Here is a 27,839-nt window from a genome sequence, read left to right as displayed (position 1 = left end):
TATATATATATATATATATATATATATATATATATATATATATATATATATATATATATATATATATATATATATATATATATATATATATATATATATATATATATATATATATATATATATATATATATTTTCCATAAATAGATAATGTATAGACTAACAGCGAGACATCGCCATGCACAGCTCATCGCTAGATGTGTAAACAATGGGTGGTTTCCCAGGCCAAGCCACAGGGCTCAAGTTAGAGTCGATGAACACTACCAAAATAAATATGGATGCGGCGTACGTCCAAATAATTTTCTTATTATAGTCTTTCGACTCTAACTTGAGCCCTATAGCTTGGCCCGGGGAACCCACCATTGGTTACACATCTAGCGATGACCTGCGCATGGTGATCTGTCTCATTTAGTCTGTACGTTATCTATCTATCTATTTATCTATATATATCTGTATCTTTCTATATAAATTCATAATACGACTGCATGGTGTTATGAATGGCTTGGGATTTGAGGGAAAGACAACAACTCTGTAAACCTTCCATTTCACTTGGCAACGTGGCTCAAGCGACGTTGCCGCCTGAGGGACCTCGGCAACAGGCACCAGGTCGCACCATTCACCCTTCCGCCACCATGTACGAAAGACTCACGTAGGCCTCAATCTCGTGTCCTGCACAGCCAAGCAAAAGATATATATAACGTAAATAAGAGAGAGAGAGAGAGAGAGAGAGAGAGAGAGAGAGAGAGAGAGAGAGAGAGAGAGAGAGAGAGAGAGGGGTGGGGGGGGTAGCGAGCTCCTCTGAGGAGAGTGATGTGGTGATATGGCAGGCGCGGCTCAGGGGAGCCTTGCCTAAAGGCTCAAGTTAGAGTAGATACTTCCTGCTGGCATGCCGTTTCCTCACACAAGATGCATTCCTCTACCTCTCCAACCAGAGCGCGGGAGGTTGTTTACACTGCTGTTGAACATATCGTACGCAGCCGGCAGCAAGTATTATACGTACTTATTTAATATTTCTAATTTAAATGATAATACATACCTACATCTTTAGCATCTTATAATATTACATTCACTATATGGAACTTTAAAGGAGCAACATAGAGCATGTGACGATTGTTTGTAGGATTTTTTTTTATTTAAAGTTCCTATTTCTTGTTTTTCCGGTTTCTTAAATACTACTATTAAGTCAAGTGTCTCTATACCGTAGCTATGAGAAAATATGTGATTTCTAAATAATAGCAATAAACTATAGTCGATCGACTCTAACTTGAGCCTTTAGGCACGGCTCCCCTGAGCCGCGCTATTGCCACTTGACTCCATCACTCCTCACAGGAACTTGCTCCCCCCTCTCTCTCTCTCTCTCTCTCTCTCTCTCTCTCTCTCTTATTTACGTTATATATAATTTCTTTTGCTTGGCTGTGCAGGACGCGAGAGTGAGACCTACGTGAGTCATCCATGGTGGAGAGAGAGACCCCTCTGTGTGTGCCCAGCGCATCTCAGAGGTGATTGTCTCTGGAATGGAGGCATACATTCCACGTTCTTTCTCTACTCCTCATGCTAAAAAGCCTTGGTTTAATCATGCTTGTTCTCGTGCTATTAAAGATAGAGACGCAGCTCACAAAAGGTTCCAGAGCCTTCGAACTCTCGCTAATTATGACCTTTACATTTCAGCCCGGAATCGTGCCAAATCTATTCTCCGACTTAACAAAACTTCTTTTATCAATAGAAAATGTCAACACCTTGCTTCTTCTAATTCTTCCCGTGACTTCCGGCATCTAGCCAAAAATATCTCCTCCAATTTCAATACTTCTTCTTTCCCTCCTCTCCTTAACCCTGACGGCAGCACTGCCGTCTCATCTGTCTCTAAGGCTGAACTCTTCGTTCAAACTTTCTGTAAAAACTCCACCTTGGACGATTCTGGGCATATTCCTCCTACTCATCCCCCCTCTGACTCCTTTATGCCTGTTATAAAGATTCTTCAAAATGATGTTTTCTATGCCCTCTCTGGCCTCAATCCTCAGAAGGCTTATGGACCTGATGGAGTGCATCCTATTGTCCTTAAAAACTGTGCCTCCGTGCTGTCACCCTGCCTGGTCAAACTCTTTCGCCTCTGCCTGTCAACATCTACCTTTCCTTCTTGCTGAAAGTATGCCTTCATACAGCCTGTGCCTAAGAAGGGTGACCGCTCCAATCCCTCAAACTACCGTCCTATAGCTTTACTTTCATGTCTATCTAAAGCTTTTGAATCAATCCTTAACCGGAAGATTCAAAAGCACCTTTCCACTTCTAACCTTCTATCTGATCGCCAGTATGGGTTCCGCAAGGGGCGTTCTACTGGCGATCTTCTTGCTCTCTTAACTGACTCTTGGTTATCCTCTCTTAGCCGTTTCGGCGAAACTTTCTCTGTTGCGCTAGACATATCGAAAGCCTTCGATAGAGTCTGGCACAAGCCTTTGCTTTCTAAACTGCCCTCTTTCGGATTCTATCCCTCTCTCTGTTCCTTTATCTCCAGTTTCCTTTCCGGCCGTTCTATCTCTGCGGTGGCAGACGGTCACTGTTCTTCCCCTAAACCTATCAACAGTGGTGTTCCACAGGACTCTGACCTATCACCCACTCTCTTCCTGTTATTCATCAATGATCTTTCCATAACAAACTGTCCTGTCCACTCATACGCCGACGACTCCACTCTGCATTATTCAACTTCTTTCAATAGAAGACCCTCTGAACAGGAAGTACACGACTCCAGACTGGAGGCTGCAGAACGCTTAACCTCAGACCTTGCTATCATTTCCGATTGGGGCAGAAGGAACCTTGTGTCCTTCAATACCTCAAAAACTCAATTTCTCCACCTATCAACTCGACACAATCTTCCAAACACCTATCCCCTATTCTTCGACAACACTCAGCTATCACCGTCTTCAACACTAAACATCCTCGGTCTATCCTTAACTCAAAATCTCAACTGGAAACTTCACATCTCCTCTCTCGCTAAATCAGCTTCCTCGAGGTTGGGCGTTCTGTATTGTATCCGCCAGTTCTTCTCCCCCGCGCAGTTGCTATCCATATACAGGGGCCTTGTCCGCCCTCGTATGGAGTATGCATCTCACGTGTGGGGGGGCTCCACTCACACAGCTCTTCTGGACAGAGTGGAGTCTAAGGCTCTTCGTCTCATCAGCTCTCCTCCTCCTACTGATAGTCTTCTACCTCTTAAATTCCGTCGCGATGTTGCCTCTCTTTCTATCTTCTATCGATATTTCCACGCTGACTGCTCTTCTGAACTTACTAACTGCATGCCTCCCCCCTTCCGCGGCCCTGCTGCACACGACTTTCTACTCATGCTCATCCCTATACTGTCCAAACCCCTTATGCAAGAGTTAACCAGCATCTTCACTCTTTCATCCGTCACGCTGGTAAACTCTGGAACAATCTTCCTTCATCTGTATTTCCTCCTGCTTACGACTTGAACTCTTTCATGAGGAGGGTATCAGGACACCTCTCCTCCCGAAATTGACCTCTCTTTCGGCCACCTCTTATGATTCTTTTTTAGGAGCAGCGAGTAGCGGGCTTTTTTTTATTATTATTGTTTCCTTTTTTTGTGCCCTTGAGCTGCCTCCTTTGTTGTAAAAAAAAAAAGTCACAATAAGTGACATCACCTGCTTTGTGCAGTAAAAATATGCTATTTCAGGAACTTGATACCCTTAAAATGGCGTGCGCGCTGCCTCGGGCATCGGGGCTACAAATTCAACGTTGCCAGATTGTCGTACTCAGCCGATTATATTTCCTGATTTTCTACCCAAAACTGTCTTCTGGGCTCCAATAACGAAACTAATTTATAGTTATCGTTAAAAGAGTTAAATTCAGATGTTTCTTGGCAATAGTTAGGCGTCAGAAACCAGTAAATACTATGCTCTAGTACGACAATCTGGCAACGGTGGCTATACGTATTTTCATAATATTGTTCTGTTGTTTATTCAGCGTTGAGTGTTCAAGATAAAGAATACTCATAATTTTAGTTAGTTTTTGGTTATAAGGATTCTTTACGATATACAATTATAACGTTACCTCCTCTACCTTAAGAAACGTCCTGAATCCTGGATCGGCTATGGTGATGTTAGGTGCGCCTATTCGGGAGTTGTCGATGAAGAGTCCAGCTCGTGATGAGGTCGTGGTGAATTACATACACACTAAACTAGTATGCTTTCTCTTTCCAGGACATGAATGCAAACTTAGGTGGGGAAATCTTCGAGACCAGTACCGTAGATATGTAAGAAAAGCAAATACCAAGAATGGCCAGGAAGCAATGAACACAACAAACTGGAGATATGGAGAGGAAATGTCCTTTCTTAAACCTTTCCTGCGTGAGAGAGAAACTAATACCCATCATGAGGAAGAAGCAGTGAATCTTGTAGACACAGAAGATATTGCAAGTGGGAATTCTACCTCAAAAAACAAGAGAGGTAGGGAACCAGGAGAGACGCTTGGTGATGAGGGATCTTCGTCCGAACAGCCAGAAGCTGCCACAAGGAGATGGAGTCGACCCAAGAAACATGTCTGCACCCCTGAGGTGTCTTCATCAGTTTTAAGGAAATATTTACATGGGAGTGAAAGTCAGAATGGAAGCAGCCCTCCAGATGCTATGGATTTGTTTTTCCAGAGCATGGCAGCTTCAGCCAAGAAACTTTGCCCCTATCATCAGAACATGTGCAAAATTAGAGTTCTTGCTGTGTTATCAGAGTTGGAGATGTTAGAACTATCAGATCAGTCTTCACAGTGTAATGCCAAATCATCGTTGTTTGTTGACCAATCAAAGTTTAATTTTTTACAAACAAATCCATTTTCAGCATCAATTCCATCATCCAACTCTGACTCACCTGCAGCAAAAACAGAAAATGTCATTACTAAGTAATGGAATGTGAAACACACACACACACACACACACACACACACACACACACACACACACACACACACACACACACACATAACAAACATATATATATATATATATATATATATATATATATATATATATATATATATATATATATATATATATATGTGTGTGTGTGTGTGTGTGTGTGTTTTGGGGAAATAAGTAACAGATTTTCTAGCAAAACAAAATAAGTATCCTTTTAGGTAATACATACATTGTTTTGTAAAACTCTTTATATAAATAAATATCATTTAAGATTTAGAGCAGGTGTATACGTATGGTAAAATATCGTGTTTTGTGAAGGAAAAACAATTTAGATGATTTATTTCTTGATATGAGAATGAGAAGTGACAAATATCTAGTTTAATTAAATTAAATATGATTGTACAATTTGTAATTTGACTTTTTCATAACAGCAAAATCCATACATTTATTTTTTTTCTTACCTCAATCAAACTGCCAGTCTCTTAATTGGAAGTTGGAGGTATTGCTTCTCGGCAGTTTGGGTTTATCTTGGTCAAGTGCTTTTCAATTCATTGCAGTAAATCATTGAACTTGGCCTTTGATATTTTCTATTCAGGAGTAAGGGAATTTAGCATCATCAACTTCTTTATACAAGGTCTAGTATTCTCCCATAGACTTTCAGTGCCTGATTGTCCCATAACCTTTTCCTGCCGCTAACCTACTGATAATCTGACACTGACTGCCCGCAATATGGCTGTCGGGCGGACCCAAGGTATATACGGACCGGGGAACGCGTGTTTCGCATCATCAAGCCGGTGCCCGGCGGTCTGCTTGTCTGAACCAGTCTTCAGTGGTGCTGCTCCTGCAAAGTGTTCAGAGGAAGAATCTGAAATAGAGGCTAGCTAGAGTCATATGGAGAAGTGTTTTGATACTCCCCTTTTGAAAGAGTTCACTAGTAGGCAGGAAGACATACGCTTTGAACTGTCCAAAAGGGATGTGTGTGGAGCCCCCCCCACCCCCACCCCTCCAACACACACACACACACGCACACACAAAACACACACACACAAACACACACATGCACACACACACACATGAAATGCTTACTCCATACGAGGGCGGACAAGTGTATTTGGAATGTATCTGGGAGTGGGGAAAGAACTGGCGGAGATGATACAGAAGTAACAGAACGCCTAACCTCAATCAGTCAATGGGGGCATACGCCGGGGGACGCAATCGCCTCGCCCACCCTATGCGACGTAAGTCCGGGCGTCCCTCCGGGCAAGTCTCCATGCAGGCCCCCTTCCCATTTAATTAAGTAGCTACATCCTGACCTCGAGGAAGCTGCTTTAGCAAGTTTGAGAGGAGATATAATGTTTCCAATTGAGATTTTCAGTTGGATAGGCCGAGACTGATTAGTGTAGAAGGGGACAGTTGTGTATTGTCGAAATAGAAGGGATAGGTGTTTGGAAAATTGTCGAGTTGGTAGGTGGAGAAAGTGATATTTTGAAGCACTGAAGGACACTAGTTCCTTTTCCCCCATTCAGTAATAATAGCAACGTCAGAGGTTAAGCTAACGTTCATTAGCGTCCAGCCAGAAGTCCTGCAATGAGGTATATAGGGGAGAGCGGTGATAGTTCGGTCACTTTTCACAAAAAAAAATCGTGCAAAAATCAACCATTAAAGTTAGCTTTAATTGCTTGGTGCAAAAATGTAGCGTCATCTTTGGCTCATTTGTGTCGAGATATGAAAGCTGTAAGCCTTTTAGACTGAGAAATAAGTGATCAAGTAGAGGTTTCTAAAGTGGCCGAGCCATCCCACACTGTGGTGATGGTTCGGCCATGAGGGTGCACATGGGATCATTCGATTAATGGATGCTACGGTTTCTGTCGAGGTGCTTGATCGACTTCTTAATTAATGTTTTTTGATAAATTCCGTTAAAGGCGAGACTGATACACCCAAAAGAGGTACTCAATAAATATTGTAATATAAATAAAATTTTATAAAAAAAAAATTCTTTGGTATTTCGTTGGAGATATACCCCAAGGGAGGAAGGCGGTGCTTGCCGCTCAACCACCCAGACGGCTGGTAGAGAGATACCCAATTCTTTCAAGGAGGAGGCCCAACAACGGGGCTGAGGATGAAGAGCCCACCTTTCCGACCCCATGGCACCGGGCAGGTCTCGAACCTACGCTCTAACACCCCGCCGAAGCGCAAGGCGGAGACTCTTCCACGGGACAACGGGAGCCCCCCCCCCCCTCCCCCAAATCCAAAGAAAAAAAGTTCAATGCTGCTTTATATTGCAATGCTCTCGTGCAGGAAAGATTTTTTGAAGAGGAGAACCCTGCATCGGCCATTTATTTTCTCTCGTTTATCAATAAATATAACAACGATAATGATCTTAACTACATGTTTTACGAACAATAGTAAAGTTTATTGTATTGAAATGTAATTGTTACAAGCCCAAGAGAAACAGGAAATTTATGATAATTGATAGAATAGTTCAAGCTGTGACCCGCTGGTGACAGGATGAATATAACCCATTGCTGTTGTGAGGGTACGTCTTCTGTGGAACTGGAAGGATATGTTGAGTGGTGACGAGAACATTTTAAGATGAACAAGATTACATTGGTCTCCCCTGTGTAGTTTGGTGTGGTAGAAAGATCTTAAAAGGGAAGATGAAAGAGAATTATTAAGGGAGGGAGAAGAGAGATTGGAAGGAAGAGAAGGATATAAAGGAGGGATCGAGGGAGGGGAGAGGTTTAATAAAAAGTAACCATTTTCCCTGCGTTTTCAATATTGCATCCATTTTGCCTTGCTCCTCCTCCTCCTCAGCATGAAGAGGACAATGGAAATAGGAGAAATAACAGATGAAATGTCAGAAATAATCGAAGAAATAAGTAAGTGTACGGGACAAGAAGAAAACGTGTAATAAAACAACCATCCACAGAAAGAAGAGGAGGACTTGCCTAAGTTTGATAAAAAGCCTAGGTTTAATAAAAAGTAACCATTTTCCCTGCGTTTTCAATATTGCATCCATTTTGTCTTGCTCCTCCTCCTCCTCCTCCTCAGCATGAATTAAGAGGACAATGGAAATAGGAGAAATAACAGAGGAAATGTCAGAAATAATCGAAGAAATAAGTAAGTGTACGGGACAAGAAGAAAACGTGTAATAAAACAACCATCCACAGAAAGAAGAGGAGGACTTGCCTAAGAGCTTACTGAGTGACTGAGGGGAAAAAAAAGAGGCCAAATTAAAGCCACTAATACTCAGGGGCCACAGTTATAAAGAAGAAATGGGTGAAAGACTAGAGGACTTGATTTTCCCGACCTACTGAAGCTTTACCTGTAAGTACACCTGTCCCACACCTGTCACACACCTGTCATTAGTAGTGTTGGTGCCCAGGTGTTGATGGCCACATTTTTAAAGGGGAAATGGGTGAAAGACTAGAGGACTTGATTTTCCCGACCTACTGAAGCTTTACCTGTAAGTACACCTGGCCCACACCTGGCCTACACACCTGTCATTAGTAGTGTTGGTGCCCAGGTGTTGATGGCCACGTTTTTAAAGGAAATGGGTGAAAGACTAGAGGACTTGATTTTCCTGACCCACTGAAGCTTTACCTGTAAGTACACCTGCCCCACACCTGTCCTACACACCTGTCATTAGTAGTGTTGGTGCCCAGGTGTTGATGGCCACGTTTTTAAAGGAGAAATGGGTGAAAGACTAGAGGACTTGATTTTCCCGACCCACTGAAGCTTTACCTGTAAGTACACCTGCCCCACACCTGTCACACACCTGTCATTAGTAGTGTTGGTGCTCATGTTTATAAAGGAGAAATGGGTGAAAGACTAGAGGGCTTGATTTTGCCTTCCCCCTTAAGCTTTACCTGTAAGTACACCTGCCCCACACCTGTCACACACCTGTCATTAGTAGTGTTGGTGCCCACGTTTATTAAGGAGAAATGGGTGAAAGACTAGAGGACTTGATTTTCCCGACCCACTGAAGCGCTACCTGTAAGTACACCTGCCCCACACCTGTCACACACCTGTCATTAGTAGTGTTGGTGCCCACGTTTAAAAAGGAGAAATGGGTGAAAGACTAGAGGGCTTGATTTTGCCTTTCCTCTTAAGCTTTACCTGTTAGTACACCTGCCCCACACCTGTCACACACCTGTCATTAGTAGAGTTGGTGCCGGGCGGTGATGGTGTGTTAGTTAAGCAGGCTCTTCATTACTAGCTACCAGGATAAGGAAGACCTAGGGAAAAAACACACGCAGAAGTGGTCAGTTAGGTTATTCATTGTTATATTATAGGTAAATTTTGGGAATTATTAAATGCATCGGACTCTCACATAAACCATTTTCACAGGCCTAAAATGAGATCTGTGGTGTTGTTATGAGTGGTATTTTAGCTTCATGGTACAGAAGAAAGGTTGAACTGCTTCCAGGGTCATAAAACTATCCCTGGAAATGCCCCAAACTCCAAACAGAAGGAAACAACAAGACTTAGGATGGTCACAAACGGTTACATAGTTTATTTGTATTGATTTCTTTTTTTTCTCTCTTTTTTTACGTTTGGTTGAATTTTTTTTCCTTTGGTCTCTTTATGATTCTGATTCTGTAACCACAAATCCAGACTTCGGTAAATATTTAGAATTGCATCCACTCCACCGGATAATGTAACCTAACTCGGGTATGGAAGGGAAGGGCAAGGGGAACAGTGTGGAGGAAAAGAAGGGAAGGGAAGGGAAAGGAGAATAAGGAAAGGGTATGGAAGGGGGGGGTGGATACAAGGGGAACAGTGTGGAGGAAAGGAAGGGAAGGGAAGGGAAAGGGTATGGAAAGGAAGGGAAGGTGTGTGCAAGGGGTACGGTGTGAGGGAAAGGAAGGGAAGGGCGGATAAATAACCTAACCTTATGTAAATGGTTTGTGACAAATGATTGAGAGAGAGAGAGAGAGAGAGAGAGGGGAGGGTTGGGGAGGGTCAAGCATGCAGACTTATTTCAGTATGATTGTATAACCAGACAACACACAATTGGGGGTTTGAGTGTCCCCAAATTACAAATCATTTCACTAGGAGTATTTTCAACCTAACTACAACCAGGTTTAGCATATCTGGTTTAAATGGTAGTACATTTATTTAAAGCACAATGACCTTGGTAGATGATAGAAATGCATGAAAAATTGGGAAAAATGTGATTGCCCAGTGAAAATGTTTAGGATAGTAACTTAAGCCCAACAAAATAGTAACCTTGCCCCATTGAAATAGTAACCTAACCCAACCTGGAACAGTACCCACTTAATGATTTACATAGATTTACATAGATATTTAGATCACACAGACTATGTGGTCCAGACTAGGTGGGCTGTCCTTAAACTTAATTGAAATCATGTTAAATTTAATGTCACCAAGAACAGAGGTTTACACAGAACAAAGATTTTTAAATGTCATATTAGCATTAAGTTATTTGGATACTTTTGCTTCTTAATTAAATTTTCGGGATAGTTAATTACATAGACATGTCAGATTTTCACAAAGTCCTCTCGACATGTTACAAACTCAGTCATAGAAAAGTGATATAAAAAAAAATCAAACAAGCCAACCAACTATATATACCTTGAATAATGGGACAAAAAAGGTAAATTAACCACATTATTGTTGATGAAGACTAACAGGATTTTTAAAAAGTCAGGGATTAATGTTCAAATGACTCATGGATCCACACAACAGGCAGATTTTTGGGGTCAGTTTTAAAATATAAGAACCATGATATATAGTGTTGCCATTTAAACTTGATATGTATGCTGGACCTCGATTGTTGCTCACCTAGGATAAGTGGGACATGACACACCTATCAAAACACCATTCCATTGAAAATATTGAGTATTAACCCGGTAGCAGCAAAGGGCCAAATTTGTGGCTTTACCGTGTAGCAGCAACGGGCCAAATTTGTGCCATGATATAAACCCCTAAAAATAGATGATGCATAAACTGATCACAAATGCTTTGATATATATTTTGAAATGGTTTGTGTTAGTGGTGATTTTTTCTCATTTTTCTCGCTTAGAGGGACCATTAAGAAACATGATCCCCACTGCTACCGGGTTAAGTGTTTTCTTGCAGGAGAAGGAAGGAGGAGAGAGGGAGAGAGGTAGGAAGGGGTTAAGGTGGGACTGAAGAAGAGATAGCAGTATGTGGTGAAGGGAGGGGGAAGAGAGATTGAGAAGGGAGATGAGTAGGTAGTGATGGGAGGAGGGTTGGGTGAGGGAGCGCTTTTTAGTAATGTGATTTTGGATTTCATGCCAGATTGCCTCACTCATTATGTAAGGTGATGTAGTTTTGGATAGTCCACCCTTCTGTCCTGATATTTTGGGAGCTGGCAGGAACTTATTTATTTTGGTGTGTGAAAATTATACCTATCTTTATATCTGTATATGTCAAGATGAACTCTCCTTGATACCCTCTGAACTGCATAGCATACTAACCTATGTGCATTAAATAAATAAATCTAGCAACCTGTCAAACCCCTTACGTAACCTGTTGGGCCTCTCACTAACCTATAAAGAGACCAAAGGAAAAAAAAATCAACCTAACAGATAAAAATAGGTAAAAATAAAAGAAATAGGAATAAGGAACATCAATAAAAATAAACTATAATAATTTGTGACCACCCTAAATCTTGTTGCCTAACCTCTTAACCAGTTGGGCCTCTTACTTAAACTTAACTCCCTCTGTGCTATGCCCCAAAATTACCACCAAACTTACATACAGATGAAAATGCTTGAAGACCTGGAAGAAGTCGGCAGTAAATGTAGTGAGATATTTCCAAAACTAAATCTTTTTATTATTATTTATACGTTCACCTGGTTGAAGTTGGTTGAAAATACCCCAAGTGACCTCTATAAAAAGCTGCCTGCGCCACGACGGGCTTGAGCCGACCGTCTGGCCTCTGAAGAAAGCCTACCGGCGCTGTAGGTGGGGATGTAAAAAAAATAAATAAATAAATAAATAAATAGAAAAAAATTAAAACTCATCTCTCTCTCTCTCTCTCTCTCTCTCTCTCTCTCTCTCTCTCTCCCCCCCCCCCCTCCCCCCATAAGGTGTGTGTGGTCTGGATGTCTATGTAAATCTGTGTAAATCTTAGCCTCCTGTGTAACCCTGAACAATGGGACATGCTTGACAAGGACAGAGCAGGGAGAATGGGGGGATGGAGGGGGGGGGGGAGGAAGCAGGTGTTTAGTAACCTAACCTGTTTGTGGTGGTGGTGGTGGTGGTGAGAGAGAGAGGGAAGAGAAGGAAATGAGAGAGGGGGGGGGGAGGTTGTGTTGGTATTGGTGGTGTATGATGATGTGGAGGATATACTGTGGTTTTAATGGTGGAGGAGGGTGGTATAACAGCAGGGATGATAGTCAATGATATATAGGTAGGTAGGCATAGGTAGTAAGTGGTCAATTTCGTATGCGGAAGCGATGAAAAAGAGGAATGATATGAGAAGTGTTGGTGGGGGATGTAGAAGGAAGGGGAATGAGGATGGAGGGGATATAGTGGTGATGTATGGGAGGGAAACAATGTAGGGGTAACAAAAGAGAGGAATGAATGTAAAGAGCTAGTGATGGGATGTAGTGGGAGTGGAGGGGGTAAAGGAGGGGACTGAAGGAGGGGGGAAGCATGGTGGTGGTGATGGAGGGGGCAGTGTGAGGAGGTAGTGATGATGGTGGGAGGAGGAGGAGGAGAGGGAAATAGGGGGGGCGGGATAGCTGAAAGGGCAAGAGATGAGAATGGGACTGAAGAAGAGGAGGTAGAAGTAATGAAGGAAGGGAGGGAGGAAAGAGATATATAGAGGAGGGGTGGGTTTAGTGAAGGAGTGGGGGTTGTGGGGGTCAGGAAAGGGAGAGGAATAATGAAGGGGACTGATGGGGAGGGGATGTTGGTGGTAAGAGGAAGGGGATGGGGAGGAAGGCATAGTGTGGGTGATGGGAGGGAAGGGGAGGAGTTGGGGAAGGGAGAGGGGAGGATGGGGGAGGGAGGAGACAGAGGAGGGGTGATGGAGGAGAAGAGGGGGAAAGGGAGGGGGATAGTGGTGGTGGGGTGGTGGGGAGAGGGGTCATGGAAGGGAGGGAAGAGGAAGGGGGCTTGTAAGGCTGAGGAGGAAGGGAGAAGAGAGAGAGGAAGGAGTAGAGAGGATGGGGATAGTGGTGGTAGGGTAGTGGGGAGAGGGGTCATGGAAGGGAGGGATGGGGAAGGGGGCTTGTAAGGCTGAGGAGGAAGGGAGTAGAGGAGGTGTGGATAGTGGTGGTAGGGTAGTGGGGAGAGGGGCATGGAAGGGAGGGAAGGGGAAGGGGGCTTGTAAGGCTTCCTGCACCACTTGTATACCTGCCTCACACCTGGTCCCAGCACACAGGTGAGACATTACACCTTTCCTCGCTCCCAAGTGCACTCACAGGCTGACACAGGTGAACTAACATAATGGTAATCCTTTTCATGTTTGTTTTACTCTTGATATTTTAAGGCAGGTGAGTAGGTGCAATTTTTTTTTAATTTATTATTTTTACCTTTAGAAGAAATAATAATAATATCATTTACATTACTCATGCTGTAACCCTCCAGCTGTAATTTCCATTTAATTACTCACTTATTAGAACTGTCGACGTGTCATGTGTACTGACGTGGCAGAACATTTATACACGCTTTCATAAAGAGTAGATGTATATTGATATTTTATTTATTACAGTTTTGTAGAAGCTATAGCATTTGTACCCCCAGATAAAAGTTAATTTCTTAGTGCGAATTCTACACTGATTCTGCTGGTCGGAAAATTTTAGATGTCCATATTTATTGAGTCTGGAAATTGGAAGCAGAGTAAAAATGATCGCTACCTCAATTCTGGAGTCTAGGTAATTATTTGAAGATACAGAAATATAGTCAGTATTTCAAAGTCTGGATGGGCCAGGTGCTGTGTTAATCAATGACCCTTTACTGCAACTTCCCCAGGGCAGAAGTTTGCTTACATGTGTATTTTAAAACACATATTACGTTACTCCTCTATCTTCCACTTCTATAATCTTCTATATTATCTCATTCTCCTTTTCCCTTCTCTCTCATTGCTTTTACTTTCATTTTCTCTTTCTTTGCATCTCAGGTGTTTGGGTCTACTGAAGAGGCAGTTTATAGATAATGTTATAATGATAATTGTAATAAAAAGATGAGATGGGAAAATACTAAATACAGATCATGAAAGAAGCATCTCACGTTACCAATCTCACATCACTTGAGTTTTGTTTTTTAAGACTGATAAGAGAGAGAAAAAAAAAGTTACCAGAGAAATAAAGAAAAAAATCAGAGTAGGGGAGGATGTTAAGAATGGAAGTTGTGGCACTCTGTTCTCAGCTCACTGCCTTTCCCTTCTTAGCTCACTGCCTTTCCTCTTCTTAGCTCACTGCCTTTCCCTTCTCAGCTCACTGCCTTTCCTCTTAGCTCACTGCCTTTCCCTTCTTAGCTCACTGCCTTTCCCTTCTTAGCTCACTGCCTTTCCCTTCTCAGCTCACTGCCTTTCCCTTCTCAGCTCACTGCCTTTCCCTTCTCAGCTCACTGCCTTTCCCTTCTCAGCTCACTGCCTTTCCCTTCTTAGCTCACTGCCTTTCCCTTCTTAGCTCACTGCCTTTCCCTTCTTAGCTCACTGCCTTTCCCTTCTTAGCTCACTGCCTTTCCTCTTAGCTCACTGCCTTTCCTCTTAGCTCACTGCCTTTCCCTTCTTAGCTCACTGCCTTTCCTCTTAGCTCTCTGCCTTTACATTCTTAGCTCTCTGCCTTTCACTTCTTAGCTCACTGCCTTTCCCTTCTCAGCTCACTGCCTTTCCCTTCTCAGCTCACTGCCTTTCCTCTTAGCTCACTGCCTTTCCCTTCTTAGCTCACTGCCTTTCCCTTCTTAGCTCACTGCCTTTCCCTTCTCAGCTCACTGCCTTTCCCTTCTTAGCTCACTGCCTTTCCCTTCTTAGCTCACTGCCTTTCCCTTCTTAGCTCACTGCCTTTCCCTTCTCAGCTCACTGCCTTTCCCTTCTGAGATCACTGCGTTGCCCTTCTTGGCTCACTGCCTTCCCTTCAGCTCACTGCCTTCCTTCTTAGCTCACTGCCTTCCCTTCTCAGCTCACTGCCTTTCCCTTCTCAGCTCACTGCCTTCCTTCTCAGCTCACTGCCTTCCTTCTTAGCTCACTGCCTTCCCTTCTCAGCTCACTGCCTTCCCCTTCTCAGCTCACTGCCTTTCCCTTCTCAGCTCACTGCCTTTCCCTTCTCAGCTCACTGCCTTTCCCTTCTTAGCTCACTGCCTTTCCCTTCTTAGCTCACTGCCTTTCCCTTCTTAGCTCACTGCCTTTCCCTTCTTAGCTCACTGCCTTTCCCTTCTTAGCTCACTGCCTTTCCCTTCTTAGCTCACTGCCTTTCCCTTCTTAGCTCACTGCCTTCCCCTTCTTAGCTCACTGCCTTTTCTCTTAGCTCACTGCCTTTCCCTTCTTAGCTCACTGCCTTTTCTCTTAGCTCACTGCCTTTCCCTTCTTAGCTCACTGCCTTTCCTCTTAGCTCACTGCCTTCCCTTCTTAGCTCACTGCCTTTCACTTCTAAGCTCACTGCCTTTACCTTCTAAGCTCACTGCCTTCCCTTCTCAGCTCATTGCCTTCCCTTCTCAGCTCACTGCCTTCCTTTTAGCTCACTGCCTTCCATTCTCAGCTCACTGCCTTCCCTTCTTAGCTCACTGCCTTTCCCTTCTTAGCTCACTGCCTTCCTTCTCAGCTCACTGCCTTTCCCTTCTCAGCTCACTGCCTTTCCTTCTTAGCTCACTGCCTTCCTTCTCAGCTCACTGCCTTTCCCTTCTTAGCTCACTGCCTTTCCCTTCTTAGCTCACTGCCTTTCCCTTCTTAGCTCACTGCCTTTCCCTTCTCAGCTCACTGCCTTTCCCTTCTCAGCTCACTGCCTTTCCCTTCTTAGCTCACTGCCTTTCCCTTCTCAGCTCACTGCCTTTCCCTTCTTAGCTCACTGCCTTTCCTCTTAGCTCACTGCCTTTCCCTTCTCAGCTCACTGCCTTTCCCTTCTTAGCTCACTGCCTTTCCCTTCTTAGCTCACTGCCTTTCCCTTCTTAGCTCACTGCCTTTCCCTTCTTAGCTCACTGCCTTTCCCTTCTTAGCTCACTGCCTTTCCCTTCTCAGCTCACTGCCTTTCCCTTCTCAGCTCACTGCCTTTCTCTTCTCAGCTCACTGCCTTTCTCTTCTCAGCTCACTGCCTTTCCCTTCTTAGCTCACTGCCTTTCCTCTTAGCTCACTGCCTTTCCCTTCTTAGCTCACTGCCTTTCCCTTCTTAGCTCACTGCCTTTCCCTTCTCAGCTCACTGCCTTTCCCTTCTTAGCTCACTGCCTTTCCCTTCTCAGCTCACTGCCTTTCCCTTCTCAGCTCACTGCCTTTCCCTTCTCAGCTCACTGCCTTTCCCTTCTTAGCTCACTGCCTTTCCCTTCTTAGCTCACTGCCTTTCCTCTTAGCTCACTGCCTGTCCCCTCTTAGCTCACTGCCTTTCCCTTCTCAGCTCACTGCCTTTCCCTTCTTAGCTCACTGCCTTTCCCTTCTTAGCTCACTGCCTTTCCCTTCTTAGCTCACTTCCTTTCCTCTTATTTCACTGCCTTTTTGATCCCTTCTCAGCTCACTGCCTTTCCCTCCTTAGTTCACTGCCTTTTCCTTCTTAGCTCACTGCCTTTCCCTTCTTAGCTCACTGCCTTTCCCTTCTTAGCTCACTGCCTTTCCCTTCTCAGCTCACTGCCTTTCCCTTCTTAGCTCATTGCCTTACCCTTCTTAGCTCACTGCCTTTCCTTCTTAGCTCACTGCCTTTCCTTCTCAGCTCACTGCCTTTCCCTTCTTAGCTCATTGCCTTTCCTCTTAGCTCACTGCCTTTCCCTTCTTAGCTCACTGCCTTTCCCTTCTTAGCTCACTGCCTTTCCCTTCTCAGCTCACTGCCTTTCCCTTCTTAGCTCACTGCCTTTCCTCTTAGCTCACTGCCTGTCCCCTCTTAGCTCACTGCCTTTCCCTTCTCAGCTCACTGCCTTTCCCTTCTTAGCTCACTGCCTTTCCCCTTCTTAGCTCACTGCCTTTTCCTTCTTAGCTCACTGCCTTTCCCTTCTTAGCTCACTGCCTTTCCCTTCTTAGCTCACTGCCTTTTCCTTCTTAGCTCACTGCCTTTCCCTTCTTAGCTCACTGCCTTTCCCTTCTTAGCTCACTGCCTTTTCCTTCTTAGCTCACTGCCTTTCCCTTCTCAGCTCACTGCCTTTCCCTTCTTAGCTCACTGCCTTTCCCTTCTTAGCTCACTGCCTTTCCCTTCTTAGCTCACTGCCTTTTCCTTCTTAGCTCACTGCCTTTCCCTTCTCAGCTCACTGCCTTTTCCTTCTTAGCTCACTGCCTTTCCCTTCTTAGCTCACTGCCTTTCCCTTCTTAGCTCACTGCCTTTCCCTTCTCAGCTCACTGCCTTTCCCTTCTCAGCTCACTGCCTTTCCCTTCTTAGCTCACTGCCTTTCCCTTCTCAGCTCACTGCCTTTCCCTTCTCAGCTCACTGCCTTTCCCTTCTTAGCTCACTGCCTTTCCCTTCTTAGCTCACTGCCTTTTCCTTCTTAGCTCACTGCCTTTCCCTTCTCAGCTCACTGCCTTTCCCTTCTCAGCTCACTGCCTTTTCCTTCTTAGCTCACTGCCTTTTCCTTCTCAGCTCACTGCCTTTCCCTTCTTAGCTCACTGCCTTTCCCTTCTTAGCTCATTGCCTTTCCCTTCTTAGCTCACTGCCTTTCCCTTCTTAGCTCACTGCCTTTTCCTTCTTAGCTCAATTCCCTTCCCCTGTAAGTGCAATTGAGGTCTCAAGAGGGGCCTTTAAGAAACATGATCCCCGCAGCTTCCGGGTTAATGTTGTTGTTTTTTGTCCTGTACTGTGATCCTTTCAATAATGCGTCTAGGAAGGTTTATTTGAAAGATACATGGTACTGTGTTTTAGTTCCTTGTGTATTTGCTTTTTTTCATTGTGAGTGTAGTTGTTTTTGTTCTTTAGTTACATGGCATTGTGTTCTTAGTTCCTTGTGAATTTAGTTTTCTCTTATGAGTGTAGTTGTTATTTGTTCTGTCGTAAGTGCTTGACATTATTACATTTGAAAGTTGTGTGGCACTATGTTCTTAGCTTAGTTAATTGATTTCCGTCCAGATTTAATTACTTATTGATACTTGTCGCGTTAAGGAAAGCTGATCGTGAAGTTGTGTGCCACCATGTTGTTTATTTTTTTTATGATTTGCCTCTCTCTTTGTGGGTGTATCTGAGCACTTTAGAATCTCAAAATCCCAAGCACAATTTTGGCCAAACTTCTCTTTTTTAATTTTTTTTACATCAATGCAAACAGCTCAAGGGCATACAAATAGCAAAGAAATAACAGCTATCCTATCAAGTGTCTTATGTCCCCTAAAGGTGTGACTTGGTGAATTATGATTATCTTACAGGGTCCAAAACTGCATTACATAACAATTACTCTTATAGATAAGCTGAACATCAACAGTAATTTTCAGACCTAAAAAATTGGCACTTCTGGCCTTGTGATTCAAAATAGCTCAGTTGTTTTGAGTCCTTTATTGAGACTGTCATTACTGCATGGGTCAATGAAGGCTGGTCTGATCCCTGAAACATCCTATTTCTTTCCCAGAGCTGCTTCAGGATGGCTGAGCTCATCAAGACGCTGCTGAGCTTCTCGGAGCGCGCTGGCGAGATCGCCCGAGCCATACGCCAGGAGCCCAAGCTGTTCGCCCTGCTGGTGGAGGAGAAGGGAGAAGGTGAGAAGAATCAGCGGTTTGCCCACGACTTCAAGACCTTGGCGGATGTGTTGATCCAGGAGGCGCTGAGACACCATGTGGCCAGGACAGTGAGTGAGCCAGTCCTTTATTCCTTGTGATGACTATATATTTTCTTCACCATGCTTATTATTTGGCTTGGCAGGAGTGCATCTTGCCGGTGCTCTAGCTTTGTTGCTTGTTCCTGGCGAGCACTCTGTGAATATTTATGTGGACCTCCAGAAAATAAAATAGTTATACCTTTTTAGCTGTTTGAAAATTCATTAATTTATGTATGTTTACTGAGTTACATACTGTTTCTCAATTGGAAAAGAAAGGAAATTCAAATGAGATATGTGCTGTTTACAGGTTTACTTAAGAGATCTTTGACAGATAAAGAGATCCAGGTAAAATGTATCCTTAGTGGCCCTGAAATTATTACTGTTTTGATACATATGATACTGTATGTTTGTTTGCCTCAGATTCCAAGCCTGGCAGAGTGGGTACAGGGAGAGGAGAGTGCTGAGTTCACCAACACCCTCGGGGAGAAGATTACTGTCAGGATCTGTGACACCCAGAATGGCACGGCAACCTTACTTGCTAAGGTGAGCTGACACCGGACTTTTACTCCATCATTATTCTGTCCCAACAGCTGTTACTGTGCTTATATTTAAGGGCTGTCCTTTGGTTCAATAACACCTTGTTTTGTCTCCACTGAACTCACAAACAAACTATAATCATGCCTTGCCTTCAGGATTTTGTTTTCTTTCTAAACATCATTTTTCTATTTTAGGATATAAAAAATATTTGGGTTAGCCACACTACTAGATTTATGGAAATGAAGAAACACCTACATAGAGTAGTATAAGGTTATAAGAGTAGTATAAGTTTAGTGATTCATTATCTCCCTTCAACAGACACCTTTGACCCTTTTTCAGGGGAAAATGAAGTTGACAGGACAAGTGCCTATATGTTTGTGTCATGCTGTGTGTGCCGTGATTAGTCAGTCTTGCTGCCACTGCCTCTAGGTGCTGGATGGCAACAAGGAGGCAGCTGAGATCTTGGCGGCTCTGGCCCACCAGGACATCACCTTCACCCCAGATCCTCACCTGATTGAGAAAGTACCTGACCTGCCCATTGACAGCCTTGGGATATGGATTGACCCTGTCGGTGAGGAAACACCAGTAAGGTTTTATTGATATTCTTGCTGGTTGTAGCTGTTTGTCTTGTGGTTTAGCTAGTGACGATGATGGACGGAGGTGAAGAACATAGGGAGTCTCTTGTGCTTGAGACTTCCAGACTGCAGGCTCCTCCCAAATTTACCTATCAAATATTGGAAACTATTTTGTATGAGTTTTTCTAGTTTTTAGTATATATTCTAGCCTCTTTATGTATGTTTTGTATTATTGGTATCTTGAAGAATTTCCAGTTACCTAAAGGCTTTTGTGGGATGTAAGCCCAAGACCAAATCAAACTCTTGCTCATGATGGATTAAAGAGTAGCCTGATCATAGCCATGCAGCAGTCTGACCTAATTTGATTCTGTAGGTTCCATGGCAGTATGACACTAGTACCCATTGTAAGTGTGTTTTCAGTATTTGGAGGTAAGAGTGTCAGTAGCAGAGCATTGCTTTTTATCATAGTTAGTGTATTGGTGCCCATAAAATGTTTCACTCAGTGTTAAAGATGGTCATCAAACAATAGGTAAGGTAGGCATCCAAATGGAAGCACTTCTAACAGTGTTGTGTCGGTGGCATGACAGACTCAACAGGGGAGTACGTGAGGGGCCGGCCCGGGGAGGCGGTGGGCAGCATCCACCAGCAGGGGCTTCAGTGCGTCACGGTGCTCATTGGCCTCTATGACCGCCACTCTGGCCTGCCCATTGGTGGCATCATCAACCAACCCTTCGCTGCCTTCACTGAAAACAAAAAGAGGTGTGGATCTTGGTATTCCTACTTATAACAAAGGGGTCATTGGAGTGTTAATTTTTGTCTTAACTTCTTTAATTGAACACAGGCATAGATAAAAGTTTGGGTGTGTTAATGTAAAAGGCCCATGAAATCATCATTCAGTCTTTTGCTGCCTTCAAGGAAGTAGATATACGGTACAGTCAAAAGTTACTCCCAAGAGGCATGTCCTCATCTAGACGTATTGTGGGTCTGGTGAAGGTAATATTCCTTTACCATGTTTTCCTTTCTACCCCTCACAGGTGGGAGGGAAAGGTGTACTGGGGAGTGAATTATAAGGGAGTCAGTGTTCACAACCTTCCTGCAATGCCTGTAGAGTCTGCAGGAAGCTCTCCTCCAGTGGTGGTGTTGTCCTCCAGTGAAGACCCAGCCCTGCACACACGTCTGTCCCGCCACTTCTCTGTGCTGAACGCCACCGGGGCCGGCTACAAGCAGCTTGTTGTGGCTCTGGGCCTGGCTGCTGCATGTCTCTCCTCAAAGGTGACTTCCTGCTCTGCTAAAATATGTGGCATAGGGTGAGATGGGTGGGATGGCAGGGAAAGACTGAGCAGGGTCTTGCAGGCAGAAAGGAACCAGGCCTAACTGCTGTATGGGTCTCCTCCTTCCTGGGATATCATATACTTGTGGCTGGAATAAGTGGGGTGGGCATCTGGCTTGTAGGTGAGGAAGGACTGAGTTCCAGGGATGGTGGAGACAGTCTCAGGTGATGAGATAAATGTTATGAAGGAAGGAGGATATTTACTATATTGAATGTAAGGATGAGTATATTCCTTTCAATATGTCAGTTGTTCATTGAGTTAAGGTAATAAACAAAGATTCAAATAACAGTGTAATTATCTGAGTTTTGTGTGTTGCCACAGGACTCAACTTTCCGCTGGGACACGGCTGCCCCACATGGCCTGCTGAGAGCAGCAGGCGGAGGTGTGGTGGTGTACCGTCGCCTTACCAGCAGTGCATCAGCTAAGGTGGGTGCTGTGTCCAGTGCTTAGGGGGGAGGAGGGAGGGCCTGTAGTGGAATGCACAAGGAGTGTCCCAGTTCTTGCAAAATTTATGTATTGTCCTAAACCCCTTCTTTTGAATTAACTGTCTTTATGATGTTCCCGTGTATGGGGGTTAAATAACTGGATTCCTTTGTATAGTGGAAGAAGTCCCCCCCTTCACACACCCATGGATGGATGGGGTTGTTGAGGGACACAGTAGCCAGTGGAAGGCAGCACCCCAGGAACAATTGCTACCCTGAGTCAGGGAGAGGATCTAGCACAGGAGACTCACAAAGAGACAAAAAGTAAATAAATAAGCAGACAGTGCTGCTCCCGTGAAGCAGATAGGATTGTCCTTTGAATAAGAGAGCCACATAACTCACAGTTTTATCAGTAATGACGCCTTTCCAAACTCCGTGGAAGTAGGGGGCAGCACTGTGCCATCTAGTCCCTTAGCTTTAAGGATGGAAATGCAATACCTCTCATTTGTTTCTCTAAAAGGGATGTGAGGAAAAGTATTACAATATTTCATTAACATAGTTCAAATATATACAGTAGAGAAGAAAGCATTGGTCATCTTGCTTTATTTCCTGCAAAATGAAGATATTGTAGGGAAAACGTGGCAACTTTATTTACTTCTTGCCACACATTTATCCACCTGATAGAAAAGTGTGTAAAATTAGGCTTCCAGTGATATGCAATCCATGCTGACGTATCAAATAATCACAAGTTGCAACTGTGTCAGCTTTGTTTTTTATGAAAGTAAATAAGTTATGAATGTTGCCACTTATCCCTCTTGTGCACTGTAAGTTTCCAAATTCCTTCCACTCCACTGCATTTCAGGCCGACCGGCCCTTTTTTTTTTGCCTTTTGCATATTTGACTTTCCCCACATATTTACCATCACAGATATATAATACACCCAATAAATTTGGTATCAATGTCTTCATAAAAGACTTGCCAGAACATACGCAAAATATATATAGGAAAAATAATATATATATAATACAACAACTTGTTTTCAAGTCTCTATATAAGTATTGTGAACAATAAATCCAGCTTAACTCTTCCCACTAGCCAAGCTTGATTTATTTTAGGCTTTGACTTTTTTTTATTAGAATATGTTTGAAGAAGAAGAATTTGAGTCTCATTTATATATCTCAACCTTCTCATACACCTATTAGTAGTTACGAGTTGCACAGAAAGCTTTTTTTTTCCCTCTCATCAGAGTAGGCTAACAAATAAAATAAAACTTGCTCTCCTTTACTCATCCTTAAAAAGGTTGCCATATGTTACCAATAAACTATCATCCCAACAAATGATGCTCAAATTATTGACACTTTTACTTAATTTTAATTTTAAATGATAACTTTATTTTTTATGGCTGGCGTCGCTAGCGTCATGAATGTTATCACGCCCTTTTTGATTTTGATGGGTTAATGGTAAAGACACCATTCCTCAGGCAAGAGTAGCTGATGTTGTTCATTTCATTCACAACACTTACAGAAAGGCAATAACTGAGTTACTGCAAGCTGTCTTCCCACAGAGATCTGTATCGTGACTGAGGAAATACCTGCTGGCCTGATGGCATGTTGGTGCTGTCTGTCAGCTTTCTCGAATGTAAAGTAAACATTATCAGCTGCTCTCACCTGACCAATGGTGTGGATATATTACAGAAATCTATTTTATATTTATTTTTGTAGAAAATGAGCCTGGTACATTTGAAACTGTGTTTATTCAATACAAACATGACATGACTTTACTTACCTCTCCATCTGCTTCATAATAGGCCGGTAAGAAGCAAATGGTTTTCTGTATAACAGCTTTGTTTTGTAGGAAAGAAAACAAGGTGAGCAATGCCTTCTTGTCTGCTATATTCTCACACAAAATATTTTTTTATTATTTTCATGAAATATTGTAGTGCTTTGCATCACAGCCCTTTTGAAGAAGCACATGAGAGGTATTGCATTTCTGTCTCCTTCACATCAAGGGACTGGATGCAGTGCTGCCCTCTGCCGAATGTCAGTTTAGAAAGGCCCCTATTGTTCATTTAGCAATGTAAAGATTCTTATTAATTCAGCAATCACAAGTTTCTGACTTGTAGTGTGTTACCCAATAACGTAACAAGATTGCCACTAGAGCAGAAATGTTAGGTAATGTGTGGGGAGCAAAGACAGAGGAAAGCTTCATTTGGCAGTGACCAGCAGGAAGTAGCATCAACGTTTGTGTTACAGGATATTGCAGCTGAGACCCTTGAAGAACTTCAGATCCTCTACCACAAACCAAATGCAAATCCAGCCCAGCTCAGCCTCCAGTGGTGTAATGAGGGCGGTCTGGTGGCTTACCGCGACCCAAAGGTGTTGGCTAACATTCTGGAGTGTGTGGGTGAGTGACCTGTTCACTCCTTCCCATTCTTTGCCATTCAAATAGCCACATGTTTACAGTGGGAACAAAGAGAACTGAAAGGCAGAGAGCATTGACAGTAAAAGAGACAAGTAACACATCAGTGAAAGAAGACTGATGAAGCTGCTTGAACATCTAAATGGAATATAGTGGATTGCCATGATCCTGAAGTATGGTGGCTGAAATGAAAGCCACCATTAGAGGAACAGGGCATAAACATACAATTGTGTATGGAGCCTTTTAAAACAAGTAGAGATTTTCTCCCTCCTCTCTGCTACCTTTTTTTTTTCCCTTCTTTTACTTTGTCACATAATTTATGCTCCCCTTGTCCTTCTTTGTCTCCCAACTATTGGTGCGTAGGGTTGAATCTCTGTTTTTAAGTATACATGCATCATGTTGAGTACAAGAAAAGTCCAAATATAGTTAAGAAAAAACGTGTTCATTATCTGTATGTGCTGTTATACAAATGATAAATATTTGTTATGTTTTCAATGTAAAAATGAATCTTCATCCTTTAATTTTATATTATTTAACTTCATAATTTACTATTTATTTATATAAACTCACCAAGGATTAGCTGGATTCCAGTTATCTCTACCTCCCAACAATCCGGCTCATTATTCTCCCTGACAATACCAGCTGGTGTTTTCCTCCTGTCTACCCTCTCCTCCATCACTCAGTAACTCTACTAGACAAATTTGATTGAAAAGAAGAAAGGAAGAATACTGTTTACTCACTATACATGAATCTGAATATGTATTCTCTTATTGTTAGATACGTTTCTGAAGTGAATAGAAATCCTGAAAAAAATATGTGAAAATCTTAATTTCAGGATTATATTATCATTGTATGGAGTCATCTGATTACACTGCAATGGCAGACTGAAATACTCTGTTAATGTTACCCATGTATGGTTTTGATGTATGGTGTTTAAACCTTGTTAAGGTGGGACAGTACAACGTAGAAAATTTAATCCCTAGATCATTGTGTCATTATGAACTATTTTTTCATTGTGTGTACATGGATAGTATGCACTTCCAGTCACATAATTCAAACTTACATCACTCACCTGGTGTCTTGATTCAACAAATGCAATAGACTAGATTTTTAATGTAGGCATGTTGAGATCCTGCCCCCCACCATGTTAACCTACTGTGACAAATGGCAGTACCCAGACAGCCTTATTATTTGTGTTGAGTTTGCTTAATTAACACAGCGATTCCATCACACCATTCCGATAGCTACACTGCTTCGAAAGCTCAGTGGTTAAAGCTCTATGCTGCCAGGCTTCGCAGCCTGGCAAGCAGAAGTTTGAGCACTGCTCAGGCCGGGATTTTTCCGTGGTTACTGTCCCTCCTTGAGCAAGGGGGATGGGGTGTGTGGTGTGTGAAGGTCCCTGCAGTACCCAGAGATTGACTATAATGAGCCTTGCTCTAATCGAGAGGATACTTGCTCGTGATTAGGCTGTGGTGGTGGTGAATTACACCACCACCAACATCCACCACAAGGCTCTCATGAGCACATGCAAGAACCACTGTAGTTTGTCCTGTCATTGCTATCACTTCAGATAACTTATACTGATATTGGCAAGCTAGCTAGGTGATAGCATATACCTTTAAGTGCCACATGCTTCTATAACAGCCCTAATACCACTACTTTTACACATTAATGATGATAATACTAGTTTTATGTTAGGTGTGTGTTTTTAAGTGTTCAGGAAAATCTCATTCTCACCATGTAATTTTCTCAGTGATATTTCAAAAAGAGTTACCTGTTTTTAGCATAATGATGTCATAGTCTCTTGAATCTGTCCCTGGCTTTAGTGCATATCTTAGGCTCTTGCCAGGGCAGCACACCTTTCTTTAATCCCACACCAATGGATTAGTGAGCGATACTCTGTCTGTCTCTCTCTGTGTATGACGCTGTCTCTCTAGCTGTCTCTATGATTGAGAAAACATCTTTTGAAGGACACACAGGGCAACTGCAACTGATGAATCTATTAACCAGAGAAATTCAAGCGATCTTTTCTGTATTATTGTTACCAGAGTTGAAACATATGAGACAGTAGCAGTTTGGTGTGCATGCGTGCATTCATATGTGTGTGTTTGTGTGTGTGTGTGTGTGTGTGTGTGTGTGTGTGTGGGTGAGAGAGAGAGATTAGAGAAATCCCTAATGCCAGTTGAATGTCATGCATGTATACTTGTGTCACCAAAGTCAACATTCCCTGGTTGTAACATTTCCCCAACATAGACGTTGGTGGGGCGTGGTCTGTGAGGAGCCAGCATTATCTCTAGTGTTCAGCAGGAGAGGATATTTCACCCACAGACAATGAATGACTAACAAAGGTGTCAAAGGATGATTGTACCTATCTGTCTAATATCTTCTGTTTTCCTCTGCAAGTTGTTGATATTATTGAATTTTATTTTTAATCTATATAATTATTGCATCTCTGTACATACATAAATATAAGTGAATAAATACTTGGCAGTATACAGAAGTTAGTTTTGCTTGTGGTGAGACATTACATAGTTCACAGTGGCAGAAGAGTGAATGGCCAAAAGGCCTCAGCAGTTTCTTTGGGAAGCCCCAGGATCTAGAAGGTAAGCAAGCAGAGATTGTTTGTTTTGTAATAGCCAGATTTTTTATATATATGGCCTGATTTTGTTCTTAATTAAGGTTTTTACATTCCATTTGAAGTTCTGATTGAAGTGCAGGCACACTGTCAGTAAACTCTTACAGCTGTCAAGCAAGTGTTGCATTGTAGTATAAAAATTTGTTAAAAACTGCATTCTGAGCTCTGGCCCATCTTTTCAGCGTGGGGGAGGAAGGAATATATATATATATATATATATATATATATATATATATATATATATATATATATATATATATATATATATATATATATATATATATATATATATATATATATATATATATATATATATATATATATATATATATATATATATATATATATATATATATATATATATATATATATATATATATATATATATATATATATATATATATATATATATATATATATATATATATATATATATATATATATATATATATATATATATATATATATATATATATATATATATATGCATATCAAAAGAACATCAAAAGTGCGTTGTGTTGTAGTGTGGCCGGTGCTAGAAAAAAAATAAAAAACGATCCAGTCATATAACCTACTTTATAGCTTCCCTACTTAGGTACGAAAAAGGTTCCTATGGTCCGACTCCAGCAGTTCCTCATCCTCAGGAGTGCGTGGATCTGGATCTGAATTTGGATATATAATGGGTAGGGCACCTTTCAGGTGCATAACACGCATATTTGTGCTGGCTGTTGGGGGCAAGATCATGGTTGGGGGGACGGAGAGCCAAGTGTGAAGGGGAGGGAAGTGAATCAAGTGTTGTTGTTAGTGTTGGTGTGTTGTGGTGACAAGTAAGTGTGTATTTGTTTTCTGAATGAGTCTGTTGTACCGCAGTCTAAAATCTGTTGAGGGCCTGCTGTTCCAGTCACGTATTGTGCGTGGAAAGTATGAGTGTTTGTATGCTTCAGTGTTAGTGTGATATGTTTGGTATTTATGGATGTGTGTTACGGGTACGTTGACTGTTTGCGTTGTGTAGGTATGTGTGTGGGTCAGTGTCAATGTGAGTGTTTGTGATCTTGTACATAGGGACGTTACTGCGTTATGGAGGCAGGAAAGAGTCAGCAGGAGCACTGCATGAGGTGAGGGTGGCAGGGGGCAGGGCGT

General features: G+C 42.6%; 1 protein-coding gene across 7 annotated transcripts; it reads left to right on the top strand.

Annotated features, from left to right (window-relative positions):
* The first annotated feature begins 8,072 nt into the window (after positions 1–8,072).
* Positions 8,073–26,233, top strand: LOC127005617 (inositol polyphosphate 1-phosphatase-like). Of its 7 annotated transcripts, none has more exons than XM_050874592.1 (8): positions 8,073–8,239; positions 18,596–18,811; positions 19,202–19,324; positions 19,748–19,889; positions 20,481–20,652; positions 20,928–21,165; positions 21,546–21,650; positions 23,899–26,233. In XM_050874592.1, the coding sequence occupies exons 2-8, from the start codon at positions 18,608–18,610 to the stop codon at positions 24,055–24,057; spliced, it is 1,143 nt and encodes a 380-aa protein (XP_050730549.1). In that variant the 5' UTR covers positions 8,073–8,239; positions 18,596–18,607; the 3' UTR covers positions 24,058–26,233. The 7 variants fall into 7 exon arrangements, with proteins under 7 accessions (XP_050730549.1, XP_050730551.1, XP_050730554.1 ...); XM_050874594.1 differs by lacking the exon at positions 8,073–8,239 and adding an exon at positions 8,266–8,378; XM_050874597.1 differs by lacking the exon at positions 8,073–8,239 and adding an exon at positions 8,400–8,517.
* Positions 26,234–27,839: the final 1,606 nt, after the last annotated feature.

The sequence above is a fragment of the Eriocheir sinensis genome, chromosome 30 (genome assembly GCF_024679095.1).
Source record: "Eriocheir sinensis breed Jianghai 21 chromosome 30, ASM2467909v1, whole genome shotgun sequence".
In the NCBI taxonomy this organism is placed as follows: domain Eukaryota; kingdom Metazoa; phylum Arthropoda; class Malacostraca; order Decapoda; family Varunidae; genus Eriocheir; species Eriocheir sinensis.
Note: the sequence above shows the minus strand (reverse complement) of the source record. Positions and strands in the feature narration are given on the sequence as shown.

What these genes read in the sequence shown, in the direction of transcription:
- LOC127005617 (XM_050874591.1), top strand. An exon ending in CGGCAACCTTACTTGCTAAG is followed by an intron (nt 19,325 to 19,747) that starts GTGAGCTGACAC and finishes CACTGCCTCTAG; the next exon opens with GTGCTGGATGGCAACAAGGA. An exon ending in TTCACTGAAAACAAAAAGAG is followed by an intron (nt 20,653 to 20,927) that starts GTGTGGATCTTG and finishes TACCCCTCACAG; the next exon opens with GTGGGAGGGAAAGGTGTACT.